The sequence below is a fragment of the Panthera onca genome, chromosome E1 (genome assembly GCF_046562875.1).
Source record: "Panthera onca isolate mPanOnc1 chromosome E1, mPanOnc1 haplotype 2, whole genome shotgun sequence".
NCBI lineage: Eukaryota > Metazoa > Chordata > Mammalia > Carnivora > Felidae > Panthera > Panthera onca.
The window spans coordinates 184,419-212,241 of NC_138352.1; the positions used below are offsets into that span (position 1 = coordinate 184,419).

Sequence of the window (27,823 nt, forward strand, 5' to 3'; positions counted from 1 at the left end):
TTCTTGTGCACTTTTGGCAGGAATGTAAAATATGGCCACTATGGAAAACAATATTTCTTTAAAAAATTAAAAATATAATTACTGTGTGATTCAGCAATTCCACTTCTGGGTATAAAGCTAAAAGATTGAAAACAAGGTCTCAAAGAAATATTTGGGGGCGCCTGGGTGGCTCAGTCAGTTGAGCGTCCGACTTCGGCTCAGGTCACGATCTCGCGGTCCGTGAGTTCGAGCCCCGCGTCAGGCTGTGGGCTGATGGCTCGGAGCCTGGAGCCTGTTTCCGATTCTGTGTCTCCCTCTCTCTCTGCCCCTCCCCCATTCATGCTCTGTCTCTCTCTGTCTCAAAAATAAATAAACGTTAAAAAAAAATTAAAAAAAAAAAAAGAAATATTTGTACACCAATGTGTCATAGCAACGTTATTCGCAGTAGCCAAAAGGTGGAAGAAACCCAAGTGTCCAATGACAGATAAATGGATAAATAAAATGTGGTACATAAAATGGGATATTATTCAGGCTTAAAAAATAAGAAAATTCTGACACAGGCTACAACATGGGTGAACCTTGAGAACATTATGCTAAGTGAAATACACCAGTCACAAAAAGACAAATACTGTATGATTCCACTTAGATGAGATTTCTAAAGTCAAATTCATAGAAAATAGATTTGTGGTTGCCAGGGATTAAAGGGAGGGGTAAATTGGGGAGCTATTGTTCAGTGAATTTAGAGGTTCATTTATGCAAAATAAAGTTCTGGAAGTTGATTGCACAACAATGTAAATATACTTTTTTTAAAGTTTATTTATTTATTTTGAGAGAGCACAAGCAGGTGAGAGACAGAGAGGGAGAGAGAGAATCCCAAGCAAGTGCTGACAGTGCATAGCCCAATGTGGGGCTCAAACTCATGCACCAGGAGATCGTGGCGTGAGCCAAGATCAAGAGTCGGAAACTTAACTGACTGAGCCACCCGGGGCCCCAAATTTAAATATACTTAATTACAAACATATGCTTAGGGGCTCAGTTGGTTAAGCCCCCGATTTCAGCTCAGGTCATAATCTCGCAGTCCGTGAGTTCAAGCCCCTCATCGGGCTCTGTGCTGACAGCTCAGAGCCTGAAGCCTGCTTCAAATTGTGTCTCCCTCTGTCTCTGCCCTCCCCTGCTTGTGTGCACATGCGCTCTCTCTCTCTCAAAAATAAATAAATAAATAAATAAATAAATAAATAAACATTAAAAATAAAACTTTAAAAAACAAACTGATAAACTGTATGCTTAAAATGGTTAAGATAGTAAATTTTGCTATGTTTTTACCGCAGTTTAAAATAATATTTAAAATAATAATATTTCTCAACAATCCCATCCAATGACAATGCCATTATTCCCATTTTATTTTGTTTTTTAAGTTTATTTATTTATTTAAGTTTATTTATTTATTTATTTATTTATTTAGCACACGCACGAGCGAGAGAGGTGCAGAGAGGGGGTGGAGAGCAAGAATCCCAAGCAGGCTCCACACTGTCAATGCAGAGCCTGACGCAGGGCTCGATCTCCCAAACCATAAGATCATGACCTGAGCTGAGATCAAGAGTTGGACTTTCAACACACTGAGCCACCCAGGCGCCCCCATAATTCCCATTTTATTCTTGATAGGCCCATAACATAGTAGGCCCTTATTAAATACTTGTTTAATTCATTCATAAATTAAACCATCACTTTCTTTCCCTCTGTATCCCAGACCAGAATGGGAGGCAAATATCAAGTTCTAAAAGACTAGGGAAGTGTCAAATTATGCTTACAATAAACTCTGAGAACAGGAATAGGAATCCTCTAGAACTGCAGCTCCTGAATGAGGCCTGAAACAATTTTGGGGGCTCAAGCTAAACCTTGGGTGCCAAAGGTATCTGTGTTTAGCCACGAGGAAGACTATAAAAATATGCCTAACTCATGTTAGTTGATTTACCATGCCATTAGGCATGTCAGATCTTGAATATTAAAGTTTCTAATTAAAACAATCATAATCCTTTTTTTTTTTAATTTTTTTAAATGTTTTTATTTATTTTTGAGACAGAGAGCGCGAGCGGGGCAGGGGCAGAGAGAGAGGGAGACACAGAATTCTAAGCAGGCTCCAGGCTCCGAGCTGTCAGCACAGAGCCCGACGCCGGACTTGAACCCACAAACCGCAAGATCATGACCTGAGCCAAAGTTGGACGCTCAACCGACTGAGTCACCCAGGCGCCCCAACAATCATAATCCTTTTTTAAATTGCTCTTTTTCAATCACTCTTTCCAATAATACCACAGTCTACAAATCTATGAGAGTTTGGGGTATTTTTTGTCCTTCTTTCTAGGCTAAAACAATTAATGAAGTGGTTCTTAATCACCATTAAATCAAGGCATTTCAGTAAAATTTTTCATTCGAACAACTTCCAACTCACTGATGTTTAACATGGAAATATTCTAATACAGAATTAAAAAAAAAAAAAAAAACGCTTCCCCTTCCCTGAAACCCCGACAGTGTCAAAACGTTCCCATTCTGTAATGCACACCCACAATACCCCAAGGGTACGAAATGAACCACATCGAAAAACCCGTTGCTTTAAATCTGGAAGGAGCTTATAAGCCATTCTCTCCTGGGCCCAAGCCTGAGAAGTGAATGAGGTCACAGTTGTATGATGGAACAAACCCTTTATTGGATTCTTGGTCTGATTGAAGCCCAGGGGTGGTAGGTAGCGCGGCTTAGAAGTAGGTAAATATCTGGATTGTGTAGGAATTTATGCTGAGTCCTTTTTTTTTTTCCCAAATCTATCATCTCTAAGAGAGATTGAAGGTAGTTTTTTAAAGGAATGATTATTTTGTACCATGAGGATGATTTCGCAGCACCTTTCAAGTGCCTAAATTGTTGAGCCTCTCCGGAGTTCCCAGTTCTATGGTAGGTTTTTGGACTGTGAACATATGTAATTGAGTTGTTGAGAAACAACTGGCTTTCCAGGCTCTGAGGTGAAGAGCTGGGAAAATGGATCAAACTATAACTAAATATACAAAGGCTTTTTCTTTGTGGTTTCATAGTATTTGATTGTCTATTATTCCTAAGTCAGCAACCCAGTATTCTTGTCAGTGAACCACCTAATATACTTTGAAAAAATAATTAGAGAGGGCAAGCCAACAATAAAAGGGGGAAGCCCTACCAACCTGGCTTCGGGCCCATAGGCCCTGATGTCCAAACTCTGCAGAAGTGGAAAGGCAGGACTAGGGAGGCTCTACTGGCTAAAAGTCCATTCAGGAGAGTCTAGGGCAGTGAAACAGCATTGTATCCTACCTTCACTCCTACTTTTAAGGAAGACCAGTGGGTTCATAAGAACTGACGGGACAGGGAGGGACCTCCAGGAAGGAAACCCTGGGAAGATCTACTTACTACTAGGCAGGTATCCAAGATATAAATAAGTAGGTAAGTATTTTATAAACGCTGTAACATTTTATTCTCTGTCAATTATGACGTGTATATTCTACCGATTTCAAAAATAAATTTTGTCTTTAAATAACTCTTTCCACATCTTTCTAGGATGCTTTATGTCACGTGGTACCACTTGTTTTTACTCTGTGAAGGGGGTAGACAATGATAAGAACTTTGCTTAGAGATCTCTGGACGGTGAAGGGCCCCTCCGCACGGCCTTCCAACTCTGCACACACCTCTAACTTGAATTTGCACATATTACCATTCCTCAAGGCCCTGGACTTCAAACTCTAGGTCTTAAGCTAGGGAAGTTGCAAAAGAAAATAGAGGAATTAATCTGTGATTTGATCTATTTGTATCTTCTGAATTCCAGACAGAGTTATTGGCCCCATGGCAGTTTCTGATATTAAATCAAAAGTTAAGCTGAATCCTCTAACAAAAGTACTCAGCTCCCATGGCAAGAGGTAAGTAATGAATGTATTCAGGTGATAAGTAGATTAAGATAAAGGATTATTAAGGTGTCTTGCCATTTGCAACAATGTGGATGGAACTAGAGTGTATTATACCAAGCAAAATAAGTCAGAGAAAGACATATATATGATTTCACTCATATGTGGAATTTAAGAAACAAAACAGATGAACATAGAGGAAGGGAAGGAAAAGATAAAAACAGAGAGGGGGCATCTAGGTGACCCAGTCGTTTAAGCATCTGACTCTTGATTTCATCTCAGGTCATGATCTCACAGTTTGTGAGTTCGAGCCCCACATTGGGCTCTGCACTGACAGCATGGAACCTGCTTGGAATTCTCTCTTCCCATCCCTTCCCCCTCTCCATTTGCTCTCTCTCTGTCTCAAAATAAATAAACATTAAACATTAAAAAAAAAACAGGGAGGCAAACCATCAGAGATTCTTAAATACAGAGAACAAACTGAGGGTTGCTGGAGGTGAGGTGGGAGGGGTGGGCTAAATGGGTGATGGGTATTAAGGGGGTACTTATTGGGATGAGCACTGGGTGTTCTATGTAAGTGATGAATCACTGGGTTCTACTCCTGAAACCATTACTACACTGTATGTTAAATAACTTGAATTTAAATAAATAAAATTTAAAAATAAAATAAATGGAAAAAAAGAATTATTAAGGTGGTAAATATATTAAATACCCGTAAAGGCTATGAGGAAACAAATTAGGATGTTCCTCAAGTATCCTGTGATAAATTTAGTTATAAAACAAAACATATGAATTGAAGATAAAGATTTTTATGAAAAGAAAAAATCCTTTTTGATTGGAGAAACAAAAAGTTCTTCTTCCTGTTCGCCCAAATGAGAGACAATTTTTGTGTAAGGGGACAGAATATCCTAGAGGGCTTAAGAAGTTGTCAGCAGTACATTAAGATATTTTGAGTGCCAGTTTATTTTTTTTTTAATTTTTTTTAATGTTTATTTATTTTTGAGACAGAGAGAGACAGAGCATAAACAGGGGAGGGTCAGCGAGAGGGAGACACAGAATCTGAAACGGGCTCCAGGCTCTGAGCTGTCAGCACAGAGCCCGACGCGGGGCTCGAACTCACGGATCGTGAGATCATGACCTGAGCCGAAGCCTGACATTCAACCGACTGAGCCACCCAGGCGCCCCTTTTTTCTTTTTTTTTTTTAAATTTTTTTTTTTAACGTTTATTTATTTTTGAGACAGAGAGAGAGCATGAATGGGAGGGGCAGAGAGAGAGGGAGACACAGAATCTGAAACGGGCTCCAGGCTCTGAGCTGTCAGCACAGAGCCCGACGCGGGGCTCGAACTCACGGATCGTGAGATCATGACCTGAGCCGAAGCCTGACATTCAACCGACTGAGCCACCCAGGCGCCCCTTTTTTCTTTTTTTTTTTTTAATTTTTTTTTTTTAACGTTTATTTATTTTTGAGACAGAGAGAGAGCATGAATGGGAGGGGCAGAGAGAGAGGGAGACACAGAATCTGAAACGGGTTGAGTGCCAGTTTAAAGGAGAATAGCGTTAGGGGATCACAAAGAAGACCTAACCCCCTAAGCAAGTCAGTACAGAGAAGGTCTGTAGCTCAGATATGATGGGTAAAATGAAATCTAGTAAATTAGCCGTGACTGACCTTGAGCTAAAATTGGGAAGGGAGATTTGCCTGTGATATTAGCAAAAGCTTTTTCCTCCGTCTGATAAGTACAAATTCCAATACACAGTAGCCACTAGTGACTAAAAGAGCCTGATCTATATTTTATCAGAGCACAAGAAGAAGAGCCTCTCTTCTCCCTCACAACCATCCATTTTCTGTGCCACTTGGAGAGATTTCTCCAAGCGTCCTTGACTGTGCCGTTCGCTGCTGCAGGAATAGATTCCTGACCTCTTTCCGAGGGATGTGGGCAGGACACCTTACAGCCACCAAGTCCCTTGATCTCATTGTTCCCTCACCCTGCATTACAAACTGTCTCTTGAACTAACGACGTTCTTGTCACTGAAAGGAGTCAAGCAAAGTCTAGACAAAGCACACGTAGAGGGAATTCCTACATGAGATGAGAGGCTAGCCCAGGCTCATTCCAAACCTAAGGTTCTTCAAAGCTCTGAAACATTATAAAATAAAAAGACCATTTCCTGTGTGGTTTGAAATTCTGCCAAGAGGATCCTTTTCGAATGTTGCTAATAGAGACATCACACTGCCTGACTTGCTTCTCGAGAACTTCCTATTTCTCCATCTACCGCATCTTTTATATCATGCAAAAGGAACTTGTTTATATTTAGAAATACGATGAATATAAAATAACCCGAGTAAGGCAAACTGGAGTTTTCAGAGATTCAAATAAGTGATAGAATGGAAACAGCAGCAGAAGAAATCAGTGTTGGTAAAAGCAGAGAAAACAAACTAGGTAAAATTCCATGTTGTAAAAGTTGGGAATGATGCATTTTGAGACCTATTACCTCCTTTTTCCCTAGGTCCCTCTTTGAAAATGAGTTGAACCTACTAGATACTGAGGAGGAGACTAAGTTCATAAACGATAATTTTTTAAAATTACCATGTGTAGTATTTCTTCCAGTTTCACTTCATTTGCTTCTTATAGAAAGATAAAAACTAAGAGATTCCATTAAAACTTTTAGTTTAGGGGCACCTGGGTGGCTCAGTCGGTTTGGCATCCGACTTCGGCTCAGGTCATGATCTCACAGTTCGTGAGTTTGAGCCCCGTGTAAGGCTCTGTGCTGACAGCTCAGTGCCTGGAGCCTGCCTCGGATTCTGTGTCTCCCTCTCTCTCTCTACCCCTCCCCTGCTCACACTCTGTCTCTCTCTCTCTCTCTCTCTGTCTCTCTCTCTCTCTCTCTCTCTCTCTCTCAGGAAATGAACAAACATTAAAAAAAATAATAATAGGGGCGCCTGGGTGGCTTAGTCGGTTGAGCGTCCGACTCCGGCTCAGGTCATGATCTCACAGTTTGTGAGTTCGAACCCTGCGTCAGGCTCTGTGCTGACAGCTCGGAGCCTGGAGCCTGCCTTCGATTCTGTGTCTCACTCTCTCTCTGCCCCTCCCCTGCTCATGCTCTGTCTCTCTCTGTCTCAAAAATAAATAAAACATTAAAAATAATAATAATAACAATAATAATAATAATAATAAAACGTTTAGTTTAGTATCAAACCTAAATGTATTTTAAATAAAATTAACGTATAAAATTATGATTTTTTAAACATTTTAAATTACTATATTATAAGAAAACCCAGTTATGCATAATGTACTTTATGTACTCTAAACTAATAACCTCCTGTAGATCTATACAAAATATCCCCAAAGTATCCATACGTTTTCTCTTTTTTCCAGATTTTATTTTTCTGAGGAAATGAAAAGTCACCCAGTGTTCCAAACCTTCCAGAAGTGATCACTCTCTCAGTAGATAGGTAGATACATAGATATAGATATGGTTGATATACATATAGACCATATATAGATATAGGTATAGATGTAGATGTAGATATATCTACCTCTATCTCATATGCGGGTAAAAATACAATTTGGCAGTTAAAGTCATAAAATAAGTATAGATACAAAGTTTTCAGTATAAGGATATTCAACATAAGATTATACCAGTTTAAAAATTTTTTTAATGTTTATTTCTTTTAAGAGAGAGAGAGAGCACGCACACATGAGCAGGGGAGGGGCAGAGAGAGAATCCCAAGCAGACTCCACACTGTCAGCACAGACCCCGATGTGGGGCTTGAACTCACAAACCATGAGATCATGGCCTGAACCCAAATCCAGAGTCAGATGCTGAACCAACTGAGCCACTCAGGGACCCCTACACCCGTTAAAAATTTGAATTTATATTTCTAGCAATAGGAATAGTGTAGGGCTTATATCCTTGAGCTTTGAAGTCAGATAAACCTGAGTCTGAATCCCAGGACTTCTACCTTTTATCTGTGCAATTGGGACAAGTTATTTAATCCCTCCGAGCCTGTTTTCTCTTTTGTAAAATGGAGAAAATCAGGGGTTTTTTTAAGGATGTAAGGGCGATGGGCAGGTATAGGGCAGAGGTGGACCTTGGTGGCCAACGTTTTCTCGCTGCATCTCCTCTGGATATATTGTGATGTATACAGTCATTCCAGTCAGCAAAAACTGAAGAATGGAACTAACATTTGCTGGTTTCACATATGTATTAAATCTTCTCATGTCTTTTGTCAGGGATAAAGATTTACCAGGATCTCTCCCGTGCCAATTACAGCACAAAGAAAGGAAGCTGAATGCTTCACAAATACAAGGTAATGAGAATCATCCCCAAATGAAAGCTCCTTGATATATCTGATCATTTTCTTCTCTGAGATCTGTAACTTCAAGGGTTGACTGTAGTCCTCTGCTATTTGAGACCAGAAGTTCTAATTCAGTGTCTAATTTATGGGAAGGAAGGGCGATTATTTTCAAACAGACATCTTCCTAGAATTTGGACAGTCCTAGACAAATATTTTTATTCAGATAAGGACTTGTGGGTATGCAAAAGAACAAATGCAAAGTCAAATAGAAATCAAGTAATGGGGCAGTGTAAATACAACTGAAGCCCCAGGATTTCTCACAGAAAAAAAAAAAATCATAATGATAAAATTAGCTAAGCTTCCTACAGTTTATCAGTCCAAATAGCAAATATTTATTTAAAGCCCACGATGTAGTAAGCCTGGGAAACATGGTCATTGCCCTGATAGGAAGTCTTTCAGAGAAGTCAGATCATTAAAGCGTGAATTTTTGACTGAAACAATTTCAATCACAATACGACACAAGTTATGATAGGGGAAGTATAAAGTATTATGGGAGCATAAAAGACAGTCTCCTGACTTGGTCTTGGGAGGATAGAAAGGGAGTCCCAGAGAAGGTTGGATAATGAGTGGAAGGCAGACAGCAAAAAGGAAGCGTTCTGGGCAAAATAGAGTAGAATCTGCAAAGGCCCAAAGGAAAGGGAAAGCATGACTCGTTAGAAAAAAAGAAAAGAAAACAAAAAAGAAAGAAAGTCAAGCATGACTGTGTTTGGGTTCTGGGAAGGCTAATGCTTCACCCTCCAAGTTTGGGACCAGTTGAAAAAACAGGAAGCAAAGAATCACCTTTATTTCTGGGAAAACCGGCTTGAAAAACAAAAGATTGTCAAGATCGGAATTGCATTTATCCTTGTAAAACTGAGCTAAACGCCTTAATAATAGTTTATATGGGTGCCTGGGTGGCTCAGTCGGTTAAGTGTCAGACTCTTGGTTTTGGCTCAGGTCTTGATCTCATGATTTTGTGGATTCGAGGCCCGCATGGAGCTCTGCACAGGAAGTGCAGAGCCTGCTTGGAATTCTCTCTCTCTTCCTCTCTCTCTGCCCCTCCCTAACTCCGGCTGTCCCTGTCTCTCTCAAAATAAATAAATAAACTTTAAAATAATAATAATCACAACAACAACAACAGCTGATAGCCTTCGAAAACTTTAAGGTTTCTAATAGCATTCATATACATTGATGCTTGTTTTAAGGGTTCCCAAGATCTATTTTAATTGGGTATTATAAGACAGACAGATACATAAATGACCATCAAGGACGAAGAAAGTCTTATACTCCTACATCCCTAGAAATAAGAGGCACAGCAAACCACGAAGGGCACACGGGCAGCACCAGAGTCAGCCAGGAGGCAAAGTGGAGGGTGGGAGGCAGTGGGCAAGGTCCCTTCCTGTGGTTTCTGCAGGAAGGAACAGGTTTTAAATACTACTTACATGCTGACACTTCCCAAATGTGTGTGTCCAGCCCAAGCCTCTCTCCCCAGCTCCAGGCTCATATGTGATTGCCTCCTTGACACCTCCAATTATATGTCTAATAGATACCGCAAAACCAACACATCCCAAACTGAACTCCTGATGTGTTCTTCATACACTCTTTTTCATTGTGGTAAAATACACACAACATAGGGGCACCTGGGTGACACTCAGTGTCCAATTCAGCTTCGGCTCGGGTCATGATCCCAGAGTCATAAGATCGAGCCCTGTGTCGGACTCCATGCTGAGCACGGTGCCTGCTTAAGATTCTCTCCCTCTCTCCCTCTGCCCCTCTCCCCCACTCACATGCTCGCTCTCTCTTTCTCTCTAAAATAAAAAAATTAAACTAAATTTAATTTAATTAATTTCAAAATTATTTAATTTGAAATTTAATTTCAAAAATATACATAACATAAAAATTACAGTGTTAACCATTTTCAAGTGTATACATAGAGATCAGTGGCATTAAATATATTCACATGTTCTACGGCCGTCACCACATCCACCTCCAGACATTTTCATCTTCCCAAACTGAACCTCCACACCCACTAAACAGTACCTCCCCATTCTTCCCTCCCCTCAGCCTCTTACTCTTAAAACATGCTCGACCCACAACCTTCCCCATCTCAGATGATGATATTCCATCTTTCACTATTCTGGAAAAAAAATCTTGACTCGGGGCGCCTGGGTGGCTCAGTCGGTTAAGCGTCCGACTTCAGCTCAGGTCACGATCTCACAGCCCATGAGTTCGAGCCCCGCGTCGGGCTCTGGGCTGGTGGCTCAGAGCCTGGAGCCTGCTTCCGATTCTGTGTCTCCCTCTCTCTCTGTCCCTCCCCCATTCATGCTCTGTCTCTCTCTGTCTCAAAAATAAATAAACGTTAAAAAATTTTTTTTAAATTTAAAAAAGAAAGAAAGAAAAAATCTTGACTCTTCTGTCTCACCCTACCTATCAGTCCACCAGGAAATCTCATTGGCTCCACCTTTAAAATACATCTAGAAGCAGCCAGTTCTTACCACCTCTGCTCCAACCCTGGTCGGAGACACCATTGTTGTTCACCCACAATAGCCTCCTGACCACCAGTCTCCAACTTGTATCCAAACTCTTCCAAAAGTCTGTTTTTCTAACGGCCAGAGTGATCCTGTTGAAACATAAGTCAGGTGGGTGTGAGGGGAGGAGATGACCTAAGGAACTTTGAAAATGGTGTTTTGACTGGAAACTCTAAGACCCAACACAAAAGGAACTGTACAGAAACAACGCACTCTAGCCAGTAAAGTTGTTTCCCATAGGGGTATAGCTTAACAATTCTGAAACTGTCGTACCTATGGACTGGGTGGAGTAACTCAGTAAATGGACGGCAGATGGCAGAAGCCAGGTTTCTCACGGTTTGGAGTGGGAAGTTACAGATAAACACGGGGAGAAGGCTCCAGTAAACCAGTGGTGCTGGCTTAGGTTCTGAGACATCAGTGTGAACTCATGTGTAGCTTCATATGAATACAGATGGACAGATCAAGAAAAAATTAGAAGTATGTGTGTATCCATGTGTTACTATCCATGCACAGTATTTCCTAGCTCTGTCGGCTGAGAGGACTTAGAAGCATCAATACCCCCACAGCATACCCACCACCCAGATCTCGACTCCTAATGCCGGTCTCCCATAAAAGAAGCAGACTGGCGGGGCGCCTGGGTGGCGCAGTCGGTTAAGCGTCCGACTTCAGCCAGGTCACGATCTCGCGGTCCGTGAGTTCGAGCCCCGCGTCAGGCTCTGGGCTGATGGCTCGGAGCCTGGAGCCTGTTTCTGATTCTGTGTCTCCCTCTCTCTCTGCCCCTCCCCCGTTCATGCTCTGTCTCTCTCTGTCCCAAAAATAAATTAAAAAAAAAAAAAAAAAAAAAAAAAAAAGAAGCAGACTGGCTTGGATAAATGGCTGATTCTGGGGCCCGGGCAGGGAATAGACAAGACAAACCTGGGACATGTTATAGTGGCAGAAAGTAAGGAAGCACTCAGGAAACAAAAGGACACAGGAGCTTTTCAAAGGGATGCATGAGGGCAACCTGGAAGGGCTCACAATGATTAAAGCTAGAGTAATTTGGGGCAACCAAAATAAATAAAGTAGTGTTGGGTTATAACTCCAAGTATAAAAAGAATAGCCGTAAGTCCATACTGACAGAAATAAATGATTGAATTTTTTTTAGAGTCTTTCAAAGATAAAATTTATTAGGATGAGAGCATTCTTTCGTATTTCTACGTTGTTGATATTAGATAGCAAGAATAGATGTTCTTGTCAAGTACTTTTTTCTGTCTCATGAAATTACCACATTTTTTATGTTTAGCTTGATAAGATGATACATTAATACATGGTTTTGATTATTAAATCAACCTTTTATTCCTGGGATAAATCCTAGTTGGTCATTGATTGAATTTTTTTTTAATGGAGAAGCGAGAACTCTCCCTTACAAGAGAATTCCAAATAATGAATGTAGTTATTACCTCTTCCAGGAGATGGCGCTTCATTCCCCGGCCCTCCGTCCCTTGAGTCTGGACTTCCCTTAGTGACTTGCTTCCAAAGAGTAGAAAATGGAAAGGAGGGAAGCAACTTTACAGGGGGAAACCCTTACAAACACTCCCTCAGCCAGGTAATCCAGGTAAACGTATCCCGTGCCGAGTCATCTTGACAATATGCAGCCTTCTTACCACCGTGAGGAGAACGTTACCTCACTTTGCTCATCTTCTTTCCAAAAAATCCATAATCTCAGGCTAACCATGAGAAAAACATTAGAAGACCCAAGATTGAGGGACTTCCATAAAAATACCTGAACAGTACTCCTCAAAACTGCCAAGGTCATCAAAAACAAGAAAAGTCTGAGAAACTGTGACAGAGAAGAGGCTAAAAAGATGTGACAGCTAAATGTAATAGAGTATCCTGGATGGGATCCTGGAGTGGGAAAGACTAATGAAATCCCATTCATGTCTACAGTTTAGTTAACAGCACTACACCAGTGTTGGCTTCTTAGATGTAATGAATGTCCCAGAGGAATGTAAGGTGCTAACATTAGGGAAAACTGGGTGAGGGATCTACAGGATCCCTGGGCTATCTTTGCAACTCTATCTAAAACCAATCTGAAGTAAAATTTGGGGTGCCAGGGTGGCTCGGGTGGTTAAGTGCCCAACTCTTGATTTCAGCTCAGGTCATGATCTCACAGTTCATAAGTTTGAGCCTCACATCAGGCTCTGCATGGACAGTGTGAAGCCTACTTGGGATTCTCTCTCCTCTTTCTCTCTCTCTTTCTCTCTCTCTCTCTCTTCCCAAATAAGTAAATAAACTTTTAAAAATGCATTTTAAAATAAAATTTAAAATAAATGGTAAAATATACCCACACACGCTCACACACATACACACACACACACACACACACACACACACACACACTACACTTCTGACCTTTCCTGTTCCTCTCCTGTTGCTCACTCTGCTCCACTCCAGCCACACCAGCCTCTTTGCTGTTCCTGGAACCTGCCAGGCCTGTTCCCCGTGGCACCTTCACTCTGGCTCTTCCTTCTGTCTGGTCCTCTCTTCTCCCAGATAGCTATTCCCTCATCCCCTTGAAGTCTTTGCTCAGATCTCACATATTTAATACAAGCAACCTATCCCTCAGTCCCTGGAACTCCCAATCCCCCCAACATGCATTTCTTTTTCTTTTTTCCTTTGTCTTCTACCTTTTAACATGTTATCCAACTTACCTATTTATTATATTTATATAAGTGCAGAGATCTTTGTCTATTTAGGGCACTAGTGCAGCCTAGGCACCTAGAGCAGCACCTGACGCAGAGAAGACATTCGTATTTGGGACGCCTGGGTGGCTCAGTCAGTTAAGCGTCCGACTTCAGCTCAGGTCATGATCTCACGGTTCGTGAGTTCGAGCCCCACATCGGGCTCTGTGCTGCCAGCTCAAAGCCTGGAGCCTGCTTCGGATTCTGTGCCTCTGTCTCTCTCTGCCCCTTCCCTGTTCGTGTTCTGTCTGTCTCTTTCTCTCAAAAATAAATGAACATAAAAAAAAAGACGTGCGTATTTGTTGAAAGGCTGCATGAATGAAGGTAATACCTACTAACATGCTAGAAATACTAGGGAGAAATTAGAAACCAGTCAGAGATGGCTCCAGCCCTAGAGAAGCCTGCCTCCTATCAAGGGAGAAAGATGTTACCTATTCACACAATTTTAAGACAGGTATCATTATCTCTATAAGATGAATTTCATACATACAGACACATCACATACATATAGATGCTAATACTTGACTGTGATATGAAATAAGTTTTATTCTAGTGCCATTTGGGATATACTTTGTTCTCGGTTTATTTCTTCATTCGCTGATTTTAGAAAATACATGTCTAAGTTTGGCTCCAGTTAATGCCTGGAGTATGTCTTTGAAAAAACTTTGACTCTATTCAAAACATTCGCATGCATATAATTTGGGTACATTTGGGTGCATTCGTTTTCTGTTGCTGCCATAACAAATTACCACAAACTTAGCAGCTTAAAACAACACAGATGTATTATCTCACAGCTCTGTGGGTCAGAAGTCCAGGTGGGTTCAGCTAGTTCCTCTTCTCTGGGTCTTTCAAGGCCAAAATGAAGGAGTTGGCCAGCCTGGCTTCTTACCAAGAAGCTCTAAAGAAAAATCTACTTCCAAGCTTATTTAGGTTCTTGGTAGAATCCAGTTCCTTGTGGTTCTAGGCCCGAGGACCCGTTTCCTTACTGGCTGTTAGCCAGGAGTCTCTCTCAGCCCCGTAAAACCATCTGCATTCCACATTACATGACCCCATCCATCTTCAAATCAATCCCTCCTCATTCTTTGAATCTCTCCGATCTCTCATTTTGCCACATCTCTCTTGCTTCTGGCTGCCTAAGGGACCTGTAATTATATTGGGCACACTCCGATAATCCACAATAATTTATCTTAATTATAACTGCAAAGTCCTTTTTATTGTGTAAGTAATACATCCACAGATTGCAGGGATTAGGGCATGGACATCTTTCAAAGACCATTTTGCGAACATATTTGGTTTTCCACCAAGTAGTTTATTCCAGTTCAAATCTCATGGAAGGATGATGTCCTTTATATGAAATGTCTATTATGTACTCATTTTTCTCTCAATAATTTTTTAGAACATGATCTCCAATCAACTATATAGTCTGTCCTAGTTCATCACAATATGTACTCATTCTTTTTTTTAATACATTTTTTAGTGTTTATTTTTGGAAGAGAGAGACTGAGCATGAGTGGGGGAGGGGCAGAGGGAAAGGGAGACAGAGAATCCGAAGCAGGCTCCAGGCTCTGAGCTGTCAGCACAGAGCCTGACATGGGGCTCGAACTCACAAACCGTGAGATCATGACCTGAACTGAAGTCAGACATTCAACCGGCTGAGCCACCAAGGCACCCCTATACTCATTCTTGAGTAACTAACTGTCTGACTAACTTAACTGCATTTCCTCAGCCTTCCAAGATGCCTACAACTTCTTTAACAAGGATAAAACTGGCTGTATTGATTTACACGGAATGATGTGCACTCTAGCCAAGTTGGGAATGAATCTAACCAAGCGTGATGTCTATAATGAATTAAAATGTGCTGATATTGATGGTGAGTACTTTGACTTGTAATTACTTTTCTCATAGAAGGTTTTTATAAATTTATATATTTCTATCAGTGATTACATAAATGAAAAATAAATCTCATTTATTGTCAAAAGTACATATATGTGTTTCTCTTTAAGGATATCAGTAAAGTATGTGTACAAGTTACAAAATCAAATTGTACAAAATGGACTATCGTTTGAAAAGTTCTGTGTGGAAACTAAAAGTGACTGTCATATTTCAACATCAAATTCAGATTACCTGTCATGATGTACATTTTGGAGGGTGCCTTGAAATAACAGATACAAAGTCATTGACAATTTCAAAAATGACATGTTACCAAGAAAATCCAAGCCCTTTGTTTCCATTTGAATCTTATTAGTACAAATCTTCCTTCCATCATTAGAGCCCACCTACATATTTTTTAATTTATTTAAATTTCAAGTTAGTTAACATACAATGTAGTATTGGTTTCCAGAGTAGAACCCAGTGATTCATCACTTACATATAACACCGTGCTCATCCCAAGTGCCCTCCTTAATGCCCATCACCCACTGAGCCCATCTGTACTGTGACAAAAATGCCACAGCATTTTTGTTGCTATTTTTAAAGCTGTTAGGTAACATTCCCTTTGAATACACTGACCTAGTGATTATAGCCCATGCTGATATGTTGTATGGAGTATATATTCAGTATCTCCTCTCACCTCTCCCCACCCAACTGCCAGTGCCCCATTCAATTAGCATAAGGCCCACATGTGAATCAGTGTCACTGGTCAATCAAGGCATCACTTGTTTCCACTAACTCCGCCCAATTTGTCTGTTCTTTCATCAGAACACACATACATACCTCTAACAGCACTATTCTTTAACGTTAGAGGTGACTGGGTACAACTTGGGGTTGTTTTAATAATAAAAATAGCAGAGGGGGGGTATGGGAAGCCAGGGGTGGATTCCATGCAAAAATGGCAAGTCTCCAGGAAAGGAGGGAGTGGTTAGGACTGCAGGGGCTGAGAGCCTGGTTGATGTTTTTACCCCACCATTGCTTCTGGTGGCTGTGGGTGACTCATGTAACAGTGCTAAAACCACTTCGAGAAGACCAGTGCTCACCTGAGTACATCTCCAGCCTTAACGTGCTGTGATTTTACGTATTGAATAGTCCAAGGTGTTTTCATTTGACATTTAACATATAATCTAATTACTAAAATGCATCTTATATCTTTGTTCTGAGCCTTCAAATTTCTGTTTCAGGGGATGGAAAGGTGAATTTCTCAGACTTCACAAAGGTGTTAACAGATAAGAACCTCTTTCTTAAAGCTGTGGGTGAGTAGAGCTATTACAGAACAGATGGCAGCTGGGTAGCTGTGAGTCACTGCATAGTAACTATTATTCATTTAGGCCTCTGATCAGGAGACACGTGAGGAAGGTGTACTCTGGGGTGAGATTTGCTTGCCATACTGCTCCTCCAAAATACTATTTGCTAAGCAAATTGATACAGTTTTAGAATTTTAACTTAAATGCATCAAGTCCTTCTGCAGGAGACACTGCTTTTTGGTCTCTGGTGTGAACTTTTGGAGTAGTGTAGAAAAAATCGGTCACCTTTTATAATATTCTTTACCAAGCGCCTGTACTACTTTGAGAGGAGCTCCCTTTACAATGAAAAAAAATTTTTTTTTAGAAAAAGAAAAATGCTCTCTCTCGTGCAAATTTGGGGTATAAATAATTTACTAGTCCTAAAAAATAGGAATGGACTTCCTCACCCTGATGAAGTCTTCCCTCAGTGCAAGGACTGGAGAGTCAGCTAGAGGTTAAAGAGCATATTCTCACACATGGTCATAAATGATGTGAAAGTGTACTTGACATATTATTAGTCCTCTGATGGTTTATTTATGAGTTTAACAGCCTGCCTTGGAAAAACTAACCACAATTCAGGTTATATTTTCTAGAATAAATACATTCTAAATTCTAAATACTGTGTACTGTTTTGAAAACACACTCATTCAGGGGCATCCGGGTCGCTCAGTCGGTTAAGCATCTGACTCTTGGTTTCGGCTCAGGTCATGATCCCGGGGTCATGGGATCGAGCCCAATGTCAGGCCTGCGCTGAGTGTGGAGCCTGCTTAAGTTTCTCTCACTCTCTCTCTCCCCCTCTCCCCTGCTCACTCTTTTTCTCTAAAATAAAAAAAAAAAAATTGTTTTTAATGCACTCATTCATAGGCTGTGAACTGTCCTTAGAATAAACAGAAGTTACTGCTTCAAGTACTACTATAGTAACGAGGGTTTGCTTGCAAACCCGAGATATGTTTATCAACAATTTCTTAACCTAGAAGAACAAGACAATAGTCCTTAATACATGAGTCGTGTTTATGTTAAATGCAATTTAATTACAAGTCATATTTACTTCAAGTCAATATATACTTAGAAGTCACTGAACTAAAAGTATTTATTTATTTTGAGAAAGAGAATGCATGAGCCCGTATGAGCAGGGAAAGGGCACAGAGAGAGGGAGGGAAAGAGAATCCTAAGCACGCTCTGCACTGGCAGCGTGGAGCCCGAAGCAGGGTTCGACACGGTGTTCAAACTCATGAACCATGAGATCATGACCCAAGCCAAAACCAAGAGTCGGTTGTTAACCAGCTGAGCCACCCAGGCTCCCAGAACTAAAAGTATTTTTTAATGATTATTCTGTCTGTTCAGTAATTAAAATGACCTTTCTACCAAATAGAACAGATTTTTTAATGTTTTTCTCTAACTCTCTAGTACCTAACCTGCTATTACTCTTGTAAATAGAATAAATAAAAAGACTTGTCAGCTTATTACTTTTTTTGACAGATGGTTTTTTCAGAAAGCATCTTGAATTTTTTTCTCCTTCATAGTTCCAGAAAAGGAGAAATGTTTAGATTTAGCTGGCAACCCAGGGATCCTGTTGTTTGAAATCCTATCAAAGCTTGTAGAGACTTCAGCCTTACCCAGAAAGGCTATAATGGAAATAGTAAGGTAAGTGGCAAAGAAAGCGGTAAAAACAGCCTTCTTAGAAGCACTTACGAGGATATGTACAAGGCAGTCACCTCTGATTAACATCCTTCTCCACAGGGTCTGCCCCAGAACAAAGGAGATGGGGTCTGTGGCAATGCTCACGTGCCACAACATGAGACCTAATTCCTTCATCCCAACTGTGCTACCTAGTTCTGAAATTGCAAGACTGACCTCAGTCCATCTCAGGGCCCACTGAAGGCCTAAGACAACCGAGAAAGTTCAGACTCTCCTACCCTAGGCTAGAGAATCCCAGAAGAATTCAGACTTTTCCAGGGATGATCTTTGTGTTGGGCTTGGAAATCTCATTTCCCTCCTAGGCTTAAAAATACAGAATGTTTTCTGAATCCTCCGTGGGTAGCTCTATGCTGTCCTGTATCTGTCAGGTGTGGAACAGAAGGCACACAAAATTCTACTCTTCGTTCCAGTTCAAAGGCATTTATTAAATGCCTGTTATTAGTACACAAACTTGACACATTGCTTAACCTTTCAGCCTTGGTTTTCTCACCTATAAAATGGGAACAACAATAATAATACCCACCTTATAGGGCATTTGTGGGAACGTAGGAATAAATATTCCTAGAGCCCCATAAAAAATAACTATTATTATGTGGAAGTAACTAGAATAATCATACTATATATCTATATCTATATAGATATAGATATAGATATAGATATAGATATAGATATAGATATAGATATAGATATATATTATGTTTGAATCCTCACCTCCTTAATGGGTACTATTGTCCTCATTTTACAAATGAAAAACCTAAAGTACAGGTAGTTGTACTTTGCCCCAAGGAGCAATGGTGCCTGGATTTTAGCACAGTCTGATTCCAGAACCCATGCTCTTCTCCACTGCCCTACACTGCCTCTCACACCCAGTAAGTGACCAGGAAATGTTTGCTGATATTGGTGTTTTGATGATGATGATGATGATGTTGTTGTTGATGATGATGATGGTTGTTACTTATCATATACCCGGTTTCTAAGGAGATGAAGTGTTTGATATGTAGTGTTTGCATTTAAGGAACTTAAAATATAAATTGAGAGTAAAGCCCTAAGTACGTAGACAACTAAATAATGCCAAATGAGTGGCAAAGATCATTCATGTAGTTTCCTGAGAAAGCCGGTCTTGAGCTGGGTAATGGTAGAATTTGACAGGTGTTCCTGTAGTTGATTACAATGTTTACTAAACATTATGTGCAATTTCTGAGTGTGCACTTTACAACGCATTAGCTTTTTCCTGGATTGCTGCCTCCTAACTGGTCTCCCTGTTTGTACCTTTTGGTTCCCCACCCCAGCCTTGCCCACTCCAGTCTATTCTCAATACTCCCTCTATCTAGCTGATGTCTTAATGCCTACAGCACCAAATGATCCTTTTAAAATGTCGGATCATGTCAGTCCTCTGCTCAAAATCTTCAGCCAATGGGGCATCTGGGTGGCTCAGTCAGTTAAGCATTCGACTCTTGGTTCAGTTCAGGTCATGATTTCATGGTTTCATGAAATCCCTGCATCAGGCTCAGCACTGACCGTGCAGAGTCTGCTTAGAATTCTCTCTCTCCCTCTCTCTCTCTCTGCCCTTCTCCCACTTGCGCTGTCTCTGTCTCTCTCAAAATAAACTTAAAAACATAAAATATTATTTAAAAAAAACTTCAAAACCCTTCCATTTCCCTCTGAGTATGAGTCTTAGACTGTATGTCACTTATTGGTCTTCTAGGTGACCTGCCCTCACTTTTGACCTCTTTGACTTTGTCTCCTGTTACTCTGCTCCATTCAGGCTAGCACCCTTGCTGTTCCTCAAATACACCAGACATGCTCCGGCCTCAAGACCTTTACACTTGCAGTTCCCCCTGTCTGGAATGCTCTTCACCCAGACAGCCACATATCTTCCCACTTCCAGGTCTTTGTTCAAATGTTGCCATCTCAGCAGGGCCTTCTTTGGCCACCCTATCTAAAACTCCATTCTCCTACCACTCCCTGTCTCCCCTCTTCCATTTTCTTCACACTATCTATCACCTTCTAATATACTATATAATTTACTTATTTATTGTGTTTGCTATCTGTTTTCTCATGCTAGAATGTAAGCTTCATGAGGGCAGGGATTATTTTTTTATCTGTTTTATTTCACTGTCTATCCCCGGTGTCTAGGAAAAAAAAAAAATTTACACTCAGTAACTATCTATTGAGTGATCTCTTTTAATCACTATTTCAACACTGTGAAGTAGGTTCCGATGTCCCACCAACAGACAAGAAGGACAAGGCAAAGAGAAGATCAGGCTGGATACCTAGCCCAGATCCCCCTGTAAGCTTCCATCTGCCTTCTGGGAAGTCCCATAGGTACTTCAAACCCAAAGTGTCAAAGCCTAATTCATCTCCTTCCCCCACCCCCACTTCTACTGGTTCTTACACTTGGGTTCCAAACCTCAGTGAATGGCTCCACCATCTCTCTGTGTTTATCCAATTGCCAAAGACCCACCCAGCGTCCTCCTCAGCTGCTGCTGCTCTGTCACTCCCCCATCCCACCAATCACAAAATCCTGTCTATTTGACCTCCTAAATCTGCTTCATATCCATGTACTTCTCTATATCCCCACAGGGTGAGGTGGGGGAGAGATAAGCAAAGGACTGAGGACAGAACTGTAAGAATTCCCATAGTTACGTCATGGAAAGGAAGAGGAGTCAGCTAAGGAAACATTAGTCATCAAGAAGGGAACCAGGATAGTGTGAAGTCAGAGAAGCCAGGGCCACAGAGAAATCCAAAAGAGGATGGACCTTCCACCAGTATTAAATGCTAAAGTGAGGCCAGGTGAAGTGACAACCGAATGGGTAGAATTAGATTGGGTGGTTATGAAGTCATAAGGGAACCAAAGGTCCCATCCAAAAGGATGATGGGAGGAAAGCCAAATTTCAGAGGGTTATAAAACAGCAGTTGGGTTAAACATATTAAAATAAATGCATGTTTTCACCTCTTCTTCCTTCTGAAATTGCACTAAAATAACAGTAAAAAATTTAGAGGGCAAAAACCCATAAAGAAAAGGAAGAGCAGACAAGAGATATCAGCATAATTTGGGAAGCTGGAAAGTAAATGGATGACTGTTTACGGACTGGTGAGATCAGAACAAGCTGAAATCTGAGTACCTGCCATGGAGAAGGTCAAGAAGCCAATTCTCACCACAGAACACATGACAGGCTCAGGAACTCTGAACCTCTGAACTCAGCAACCTCTGAAAGTAGAGGACAGGGGGACCCCAACACAGAAAGACTAGTTAAAAGTAGCATGAGTTTGAAATTTTAAATAAATAAATAAATAAATAAATAATAAAAGTAGCATGAGAAGCAGATTGACCCTTAGATTCTTCTCCCTAACCCCACCCAACCAAATGACTGCCTTGATAGTTACCTCTCTGAAGAGGTTGTACCAGAAGGATCGTCTGGACTCCAGGATATCAGACATAACTTGAGGATGAGGGTATCAGAGCGGAAATAGAAAACTACATGAAAGTACACTTACTGAATGGTGAGACCCCCACCCTGAACCAGCCACCTTCCCCTTCCCTAAGTCCCAATGTACTAACAGCTAGATTTATACCACTCAGTTAAAATATCAGAGGGTCCCTCACCAGGGAAATTGACTAGCTCAAGAAAGAGGAAAACAACACATGGATACTCACAGTTAAAAGTCCCCTTAAAAAAAAGGGGGGGGGGGTCCCATGATGAAACAAGGCTCAAACCAATTACTTGATAGTAAGTTCCCACTCAATAAGACCCATCATACCAAAAAGCTTCCAACTGGCCTTGAAGAGTGCTTACTCTCACTCTTAAATATGAATAGGCATCCAAGGACCAAAAGAGATTTCAGGAACACCTGTGTCATTAAAGAAAGATTACAACAGGAAAGAAGGAAAGGAGGCAGGAAGGAGAGAAGGGAGGAAGAAACTATAGATATAACATGGTATATAACCATTGAGCCAAGATTAGTGTGTCAAAGAAGGGGAGACTACAGACGATAGCGGTGTTCTCAAACTTGAGCACACATCAGCATCACCTGGAGCAGTTGCTTAAACACATTGCTGGGCCCCAGGGTTTCTGATTCAGTAGGTTTGTGTGAGAACCGAGTATTTGTATTTCTAATGAGCTCCCAGTGCTGTTGATGCTGCTGGCCTGAGGACCACACTCAGAGCCATAGGGTATGCAGAGAATACTTGGAGGGAAAGGAAAGGTGAACCTTGAGGGACCTGGTAGGAATTAAATTACACTAAGAGAAATGAGCATTATATATTTTCAGAGGAGGATAAGAACATTGTGGATAGTTGGGTTCAAGGCTAAGGAAGGAATTATCTGATTATAAACCAGACTGCTATGGCACCTGTGTGGCTCAGTCAGTTGAGCATCTGACTCTGGATTTTGGCTCAGGTCATGATCCTAGGATCATGGGATAGAGCCCCAAGTTGGGGTCCACACTGAGCAAGGAGCCTACTTAAGATTCATTCATATGCTCTCTCTCTCCCTCTCTCTCTCTCTCCCCTCCCCTTTCCCCCGTCACACACTCCCTCTTTCTAATAAAATAATAAAATAAAATAAGATAAAATAAAATAAAATAAAATAATAAAATAAAATTTATAAACCAGACTCCAAGCAGAACGCTATTGGCACATCTACCCAACCACTGCTGCAGCTCCAACATTTAGAATGAGTTCTTTCCCTCTTTCTGAGAGGAAAAAAAAAAGGTTGCCTGTCATCATCCCAGAAAGCAATGAAGCTTCCCATTGCTGTAACAGAAAAACCTGCCTGTGTAATGATAAGCAAGGTCTTGCATTTCGTCCTCTGAAACAGTAAGTAGTGACGGTCCTCTGCTCCGCACACTGAGAAGCGAGGTCTCCCACATTGGTACTGAAGCCCCACTATACCAAGTCCTCCCCGCCCCCACCCCACCCCCCACCCCCCACCCCCCCCCCGGCCCACAGCTCCAGAGAGACATCCATCGTTCCAGCTGCAAGAGGGAATCTGATCTGCAATGAATGTTTAAGGCATGCATGTTTGTAAATCAGATGTCTATACCTTTGGGGATGTTTGTGCTGTGAATGAGAGTCCCTTAGCATATCTTACAGTATTTATAAACTAAAATGCACAGTAACAGATCTCCTAAATCTGTTGATACACATGTGCATGCATACACACACACACACAACTCAAAGAAATGCAACCAATAGTGATTTACTGAATAGTAAGATTATTGGTGATACTTCCTTTTTATACTCTTCTGCATTTTCCAAATTCTCTGCAATAAGGATTTCTTTTAAATCCTCAACACAAAGTAGTTGCATTTTAAAACACAACACAAAGTAATATAATGGTAGGCATGATTAATGTTTGTATTCAAGCTGGTGCCACTCAAGGCTTTGTCAAGGATCACTATCGATAGGTATTTTTCTAGACAAGACTTGAGGTCCGGGGGGAGGAGGAAGGAAGCCAAAGCCCAGGAACTAGAAATATAAACTAGCCAAATGGCCTGGGGAAAGTATTAGTAGATATTCTATGAATGTCACAAAAATAAGCACTCAATAAATAATATTGAATGAATATACAAATTAAGTTTAAAATAAATGGATTCTGCCTATACCTTGCAGCTGGACTTTTTTTCCTTTTGTCCAGCACTTAGGCACTTTTTCAGTAGGACTATACAGCACTTTTTATTCTTTTTTTAATTACTTTTTTTTTTTTTTTTAGCTATTTCCAAAGAAAATTCCAGGAAACCAGGTCAGGAATGTTATGGAATCCATACACCATGGCTTATGAAAAAAGGAGATTTAAGCAAGACATATGCACCCCTCCCAGCTCAAGCACAGCTGCCTTTGCCAATGCTGCCCGGACTGCAATAATGAAAGAAAAGGATTTATTTAAATTTCTTGAAGAGCTCAAGAGTAAGAGCCATTTGTCCTCTCCCCACTGTTGCAAAGGATTTATTCGTAGATTACTGGTCAGAAATAAATACTAGAGGTCAAGTGCTATAGAAACAGGGCCACAGCCTATTCTGTCTGGTCTATGTCACACAGGTATCATTGGAAAGCAAATCTGCATCTTAACCTGAGTCCTCATGATTCAGGTGAAGCCTAAAGTCTGGGAGTGGGGGAGAAGGCAAGAGAGTGAAGAGTGAGGGTCACAGCCACTGAGAAGACTAGACAAAGAGCAAAATAGGCCCTACATGTATGTCTTTTATGTGAATTTCCTCTTACACTGTTCATAATATCATTTTTGTTTTTATTTTTAGGGTGCAATCCTCCTTCAGATAGCCCGTATTCAAAAATACCCATCTTTCCATTGTTTCCTAATGTGGATGGGGTGGTGATGGGAAAGCCATTCAAAGACATGCAAAAATTAGAAATGCTAAGGAGAAAGGAGCCTCTGAACTTCTTTGAGAACTATTTTTTCCATAAAAGAGACTGGAAAGCACAGGTAAGATTTCAATTATTAATTAATTCAAGTTAATATTAGTTAAACATTAGTTAATTCAAATACTTAAGTTTTTAAGTTCTAACTTAAAAGAACTAATAACATGTTTTTTAATGACAAACGTTTTCAGTCATTGTATTTTTTTTAATTTTTTTTAGTGTTTATTCATTTTTGAGAGAGAGCAGGGGAGGGGCAGAAGTGGGGGGGTGGGGGACAGAGGATCTGAAGTAGGCCCTGTGCTGACAGCAGAAAGCCCGATGTGGGCTTGAACTCATGAACCATGAGATCATGACCTGAGCCGAAGTCAGACGCCCAACCAACTGAGCCACCGGGTGCCCCTTTTTAATAGATATTAATTCTGCTACTTCAAGATCAAAAATTTCTGCATGGCCAAAAATAATCACATTTGCAACTCGTACACAAAGGGCTAACTCCTTTAATACATCAAAGAGCTTCAAATTGATTAGAAAGAAACTAACTTGTATAAAAATAAGCAAAGGATATGAACAGATAGTTCTCAGTAGTGTGAAAAGATATTCAATCCCATTCTTCATAAAAGATCCAAATCAAAACCACCTTGAAAGTGGTAATACAGAAAGATAGTATCTTTCCATATTAGACTGACCAAGATCAAAAGGTTGAAAAATACATGGGGTACTCATAAATTGCAGACAGGAGTTTATATTGATTCAACCTCCACAGAGGAAATTTGGTAATACCTACCAAAGTGACAGACCTCACACCTGTGGACTATGAGTGAGGAACAATTTCTCCACTGCCCTCTTAGGGTCTTTCGGCTGAGCCTGAGAATTAAATTGACATAAGACAGATCAACAGGAGGAAAGCATACACATTTTCAAAAATTTTACAGGTACATGGGAGTCCCCACAGAAAACGAAGACTCAAAGTAGCAGAGTCCAACACTTGTGTGCTAAATTGGCCAAAGAGTTGTAAATAGAGTGAAAATGTGTCCAGGCAAAGGGACTTGGCCTAGGGTAGTTAATTGGGTGGAGTTTAGAAGACAAAGGTTAGTTTAACACGATTTGTACAGATTTCTGCCAGCCTCAACTCCCCATTCCCAGTGATAAGAATGTTACTTTCCTCCTGGTATAAAGAGAGCATCTTCCTCATGGGGCATTGATCTCCTGCATTCAGGAAGGAAGAGGAGAGAGATCAGAGTGCTCTTCTTAACACCCGCTGTTTTCCAAGTCCCTTTAACTCAAAATACTCCTTTTGCCAAAGTCACATATTTGGGGTGGCATATTCAGCCACCTTCATGACCTAGCATCTCAGCCCTAGGATACTATCTGGGATACACTTGTTCCAAATGCCGCCCATACAGGGCAACTCATTACATGGTTGTTTATACTAGCAAACGGTTGGGGAAATAACTAAATGACCATTTACTAGATTAACTCTATTACCGAGTTAACTATTTACTAGGTTAACTACTACTGTATTTACTAGGTTAAATAACTAGGGGACTAGTTAAATTACGCTTTATCCTTACCATGAAATATTCTGCAGCCATTTTTAAAAAATTTATTTATTTTTGGGAGAGAAAGAGAGCGAGAGAGCGAGAGAGAGACAGAGACAGCACGACCAGGGGAGGGGCAGAGAGAGGGACACAGAGAATCCGAAACAGAGAGCCCCATGTGCAGCTCGAACCCACAAACTGGGAAATCATGACCTGAGCTGAAGTCGGATGCTTAACTGACTGAGCCACCCAGGTGCCCCTGCAGCCATTTTAATGACTTAAACTCTTTGCGTGATGATGTAAAAGATCTCCAAAAGGAAAAGGATATGAAACAGTATGTGTAGTACACTGCTATTTGTATAAAAAGGAGAGAAATAAATAAATACAAAGTATGTACATATACTTTTTTCTTGTAAAATGTTCTGGAAGGAAATCCAAGAGAATACTAACATTGGTTGCCTGCAGACAGAGAAAGTAAGGGGCTGGGAGACAGAAGAGGCAAGGAGATCACAGTGTATATTCACCATACTCTGATTTTTTAAGCATATGTATGTTTTACACTCCTAAAAATTGGAAACAAAAAAGAATTAACTGTTTTGCGGAGTACTAAACAAGAGCTAAAATACTCTACAGCACAGTGACGTGGGAGATGAGAAGGGTGGTGCTCAGAATTAAAGCTTCCTAAGTTCATTGTATTGTTTGAGTAGAGACTTAGGATACTGGTCAAATCTATAATTTGTTAAATTAATTATGAGTGTTGGGGCACCTCTATGGCTCAGTCAGGTGAGCATTGAACTCTTGGCTTCAGCTCAGGTCATGATCTCACAGTCGTGAGATGGAGTCCCACATGTGGTTCCACACTGCGTATAGAGCCTGCTTAAGATTCTCTCCCATTCTCTCTCTCTCTCTCTTCCCTGATTCTCTCCTGCTCATGCTGCCTCAAAAATAAAATTGAGTGTTAAAAATGTGAGGATAATCACTAAAATGAATCATAAATAAGTTAATGAATAATCATTAAAATGAATAATTGTCAAATAGAAGGAAAAAAGAATAAGAAAAAAGAGAAAACATGGGATAATAGAAAATGCAAAACAAAATAGGCAGATGGGGTGCCTGGGTGGCTCAGTCAGTTAAACATCTGACTTTAGCTCAGGTCATGATCTCGTGGTTTGTGAGTTCCAGCCCCATGTTGGGCTCTGTGCTGATAGCTCAGAGCCTGGAGCCTACTTTCGATTCTGTGTCTGTCTCTCTCTGCCCCTCCCCCGCTCATGCTCTGTCTCTCTCTCTCTCTCTCAAAATTAAATAAATATTTTTAAAAATTTTAAAAAATAGAAAAATCCAAGTATGTCAGTAATCACAACAAAAGATTAAACACACTAGTTTAAAAAAACAAGGATAAAAAAAATACATAGACAACGGATCATCTTTCAAGTTTAAAATAAAAAAGGACACTGAGACTGATTTTTAATAATTCTCAGATATATGTTCTCTAAAGGAGACACACCTAAAATACAACACAGAAAG

General features: G+C 40.6%; 1 protein-coding gene across 5 annotated transcripts in view; it reads left to right on the forward strand.

Moving 5' to 3' along the window:
• Positions 1–27,823, forward strand: part of EFCAB3 (EF-hand calcium binding domain 3) — a 97,122-nt gene that overhangs the window by 63,585 nt on the left and 5,714 nt on the right. For 3 of the 5 annotated variants that reach the window (XM_078438328.2, XM_078438327.2, XM_060645791.3), the window contains 7 exons: positions 3,815–3,905; positions 8,121–8,197; positions 15,199–15,342; positions 16,586–16,657; positions 18,211–18,331; positions 24,100–24,293; positions 24,641–24,825. In XM_078438328.2, the coding sequence (XP_078294454.1) occupies positions 3,815–3,905; positions 8,121–8,197; positions 15,199–15,342; positions 16,586–16,657; positions 18,211–18,331; positions 24,100–24,293; positions 24,641–24,825 (884 nt within the window). Of the gene's footprint in view, positions 1–2,690; positions 2,920–2,975; positions 3,413–3,814; positions 3,906–8,120; positions 8,198–15,198; positions 15,343–16,585; positions 16,658–18,210; positions 18,332–24,099; positions 24,294–24,640; positions 24,826–27,823 lie in introns of those variants that run through there. The other 2 variants (XM_060645792.3, XM_081791081.1) reach the window with 2 other exon arrangements.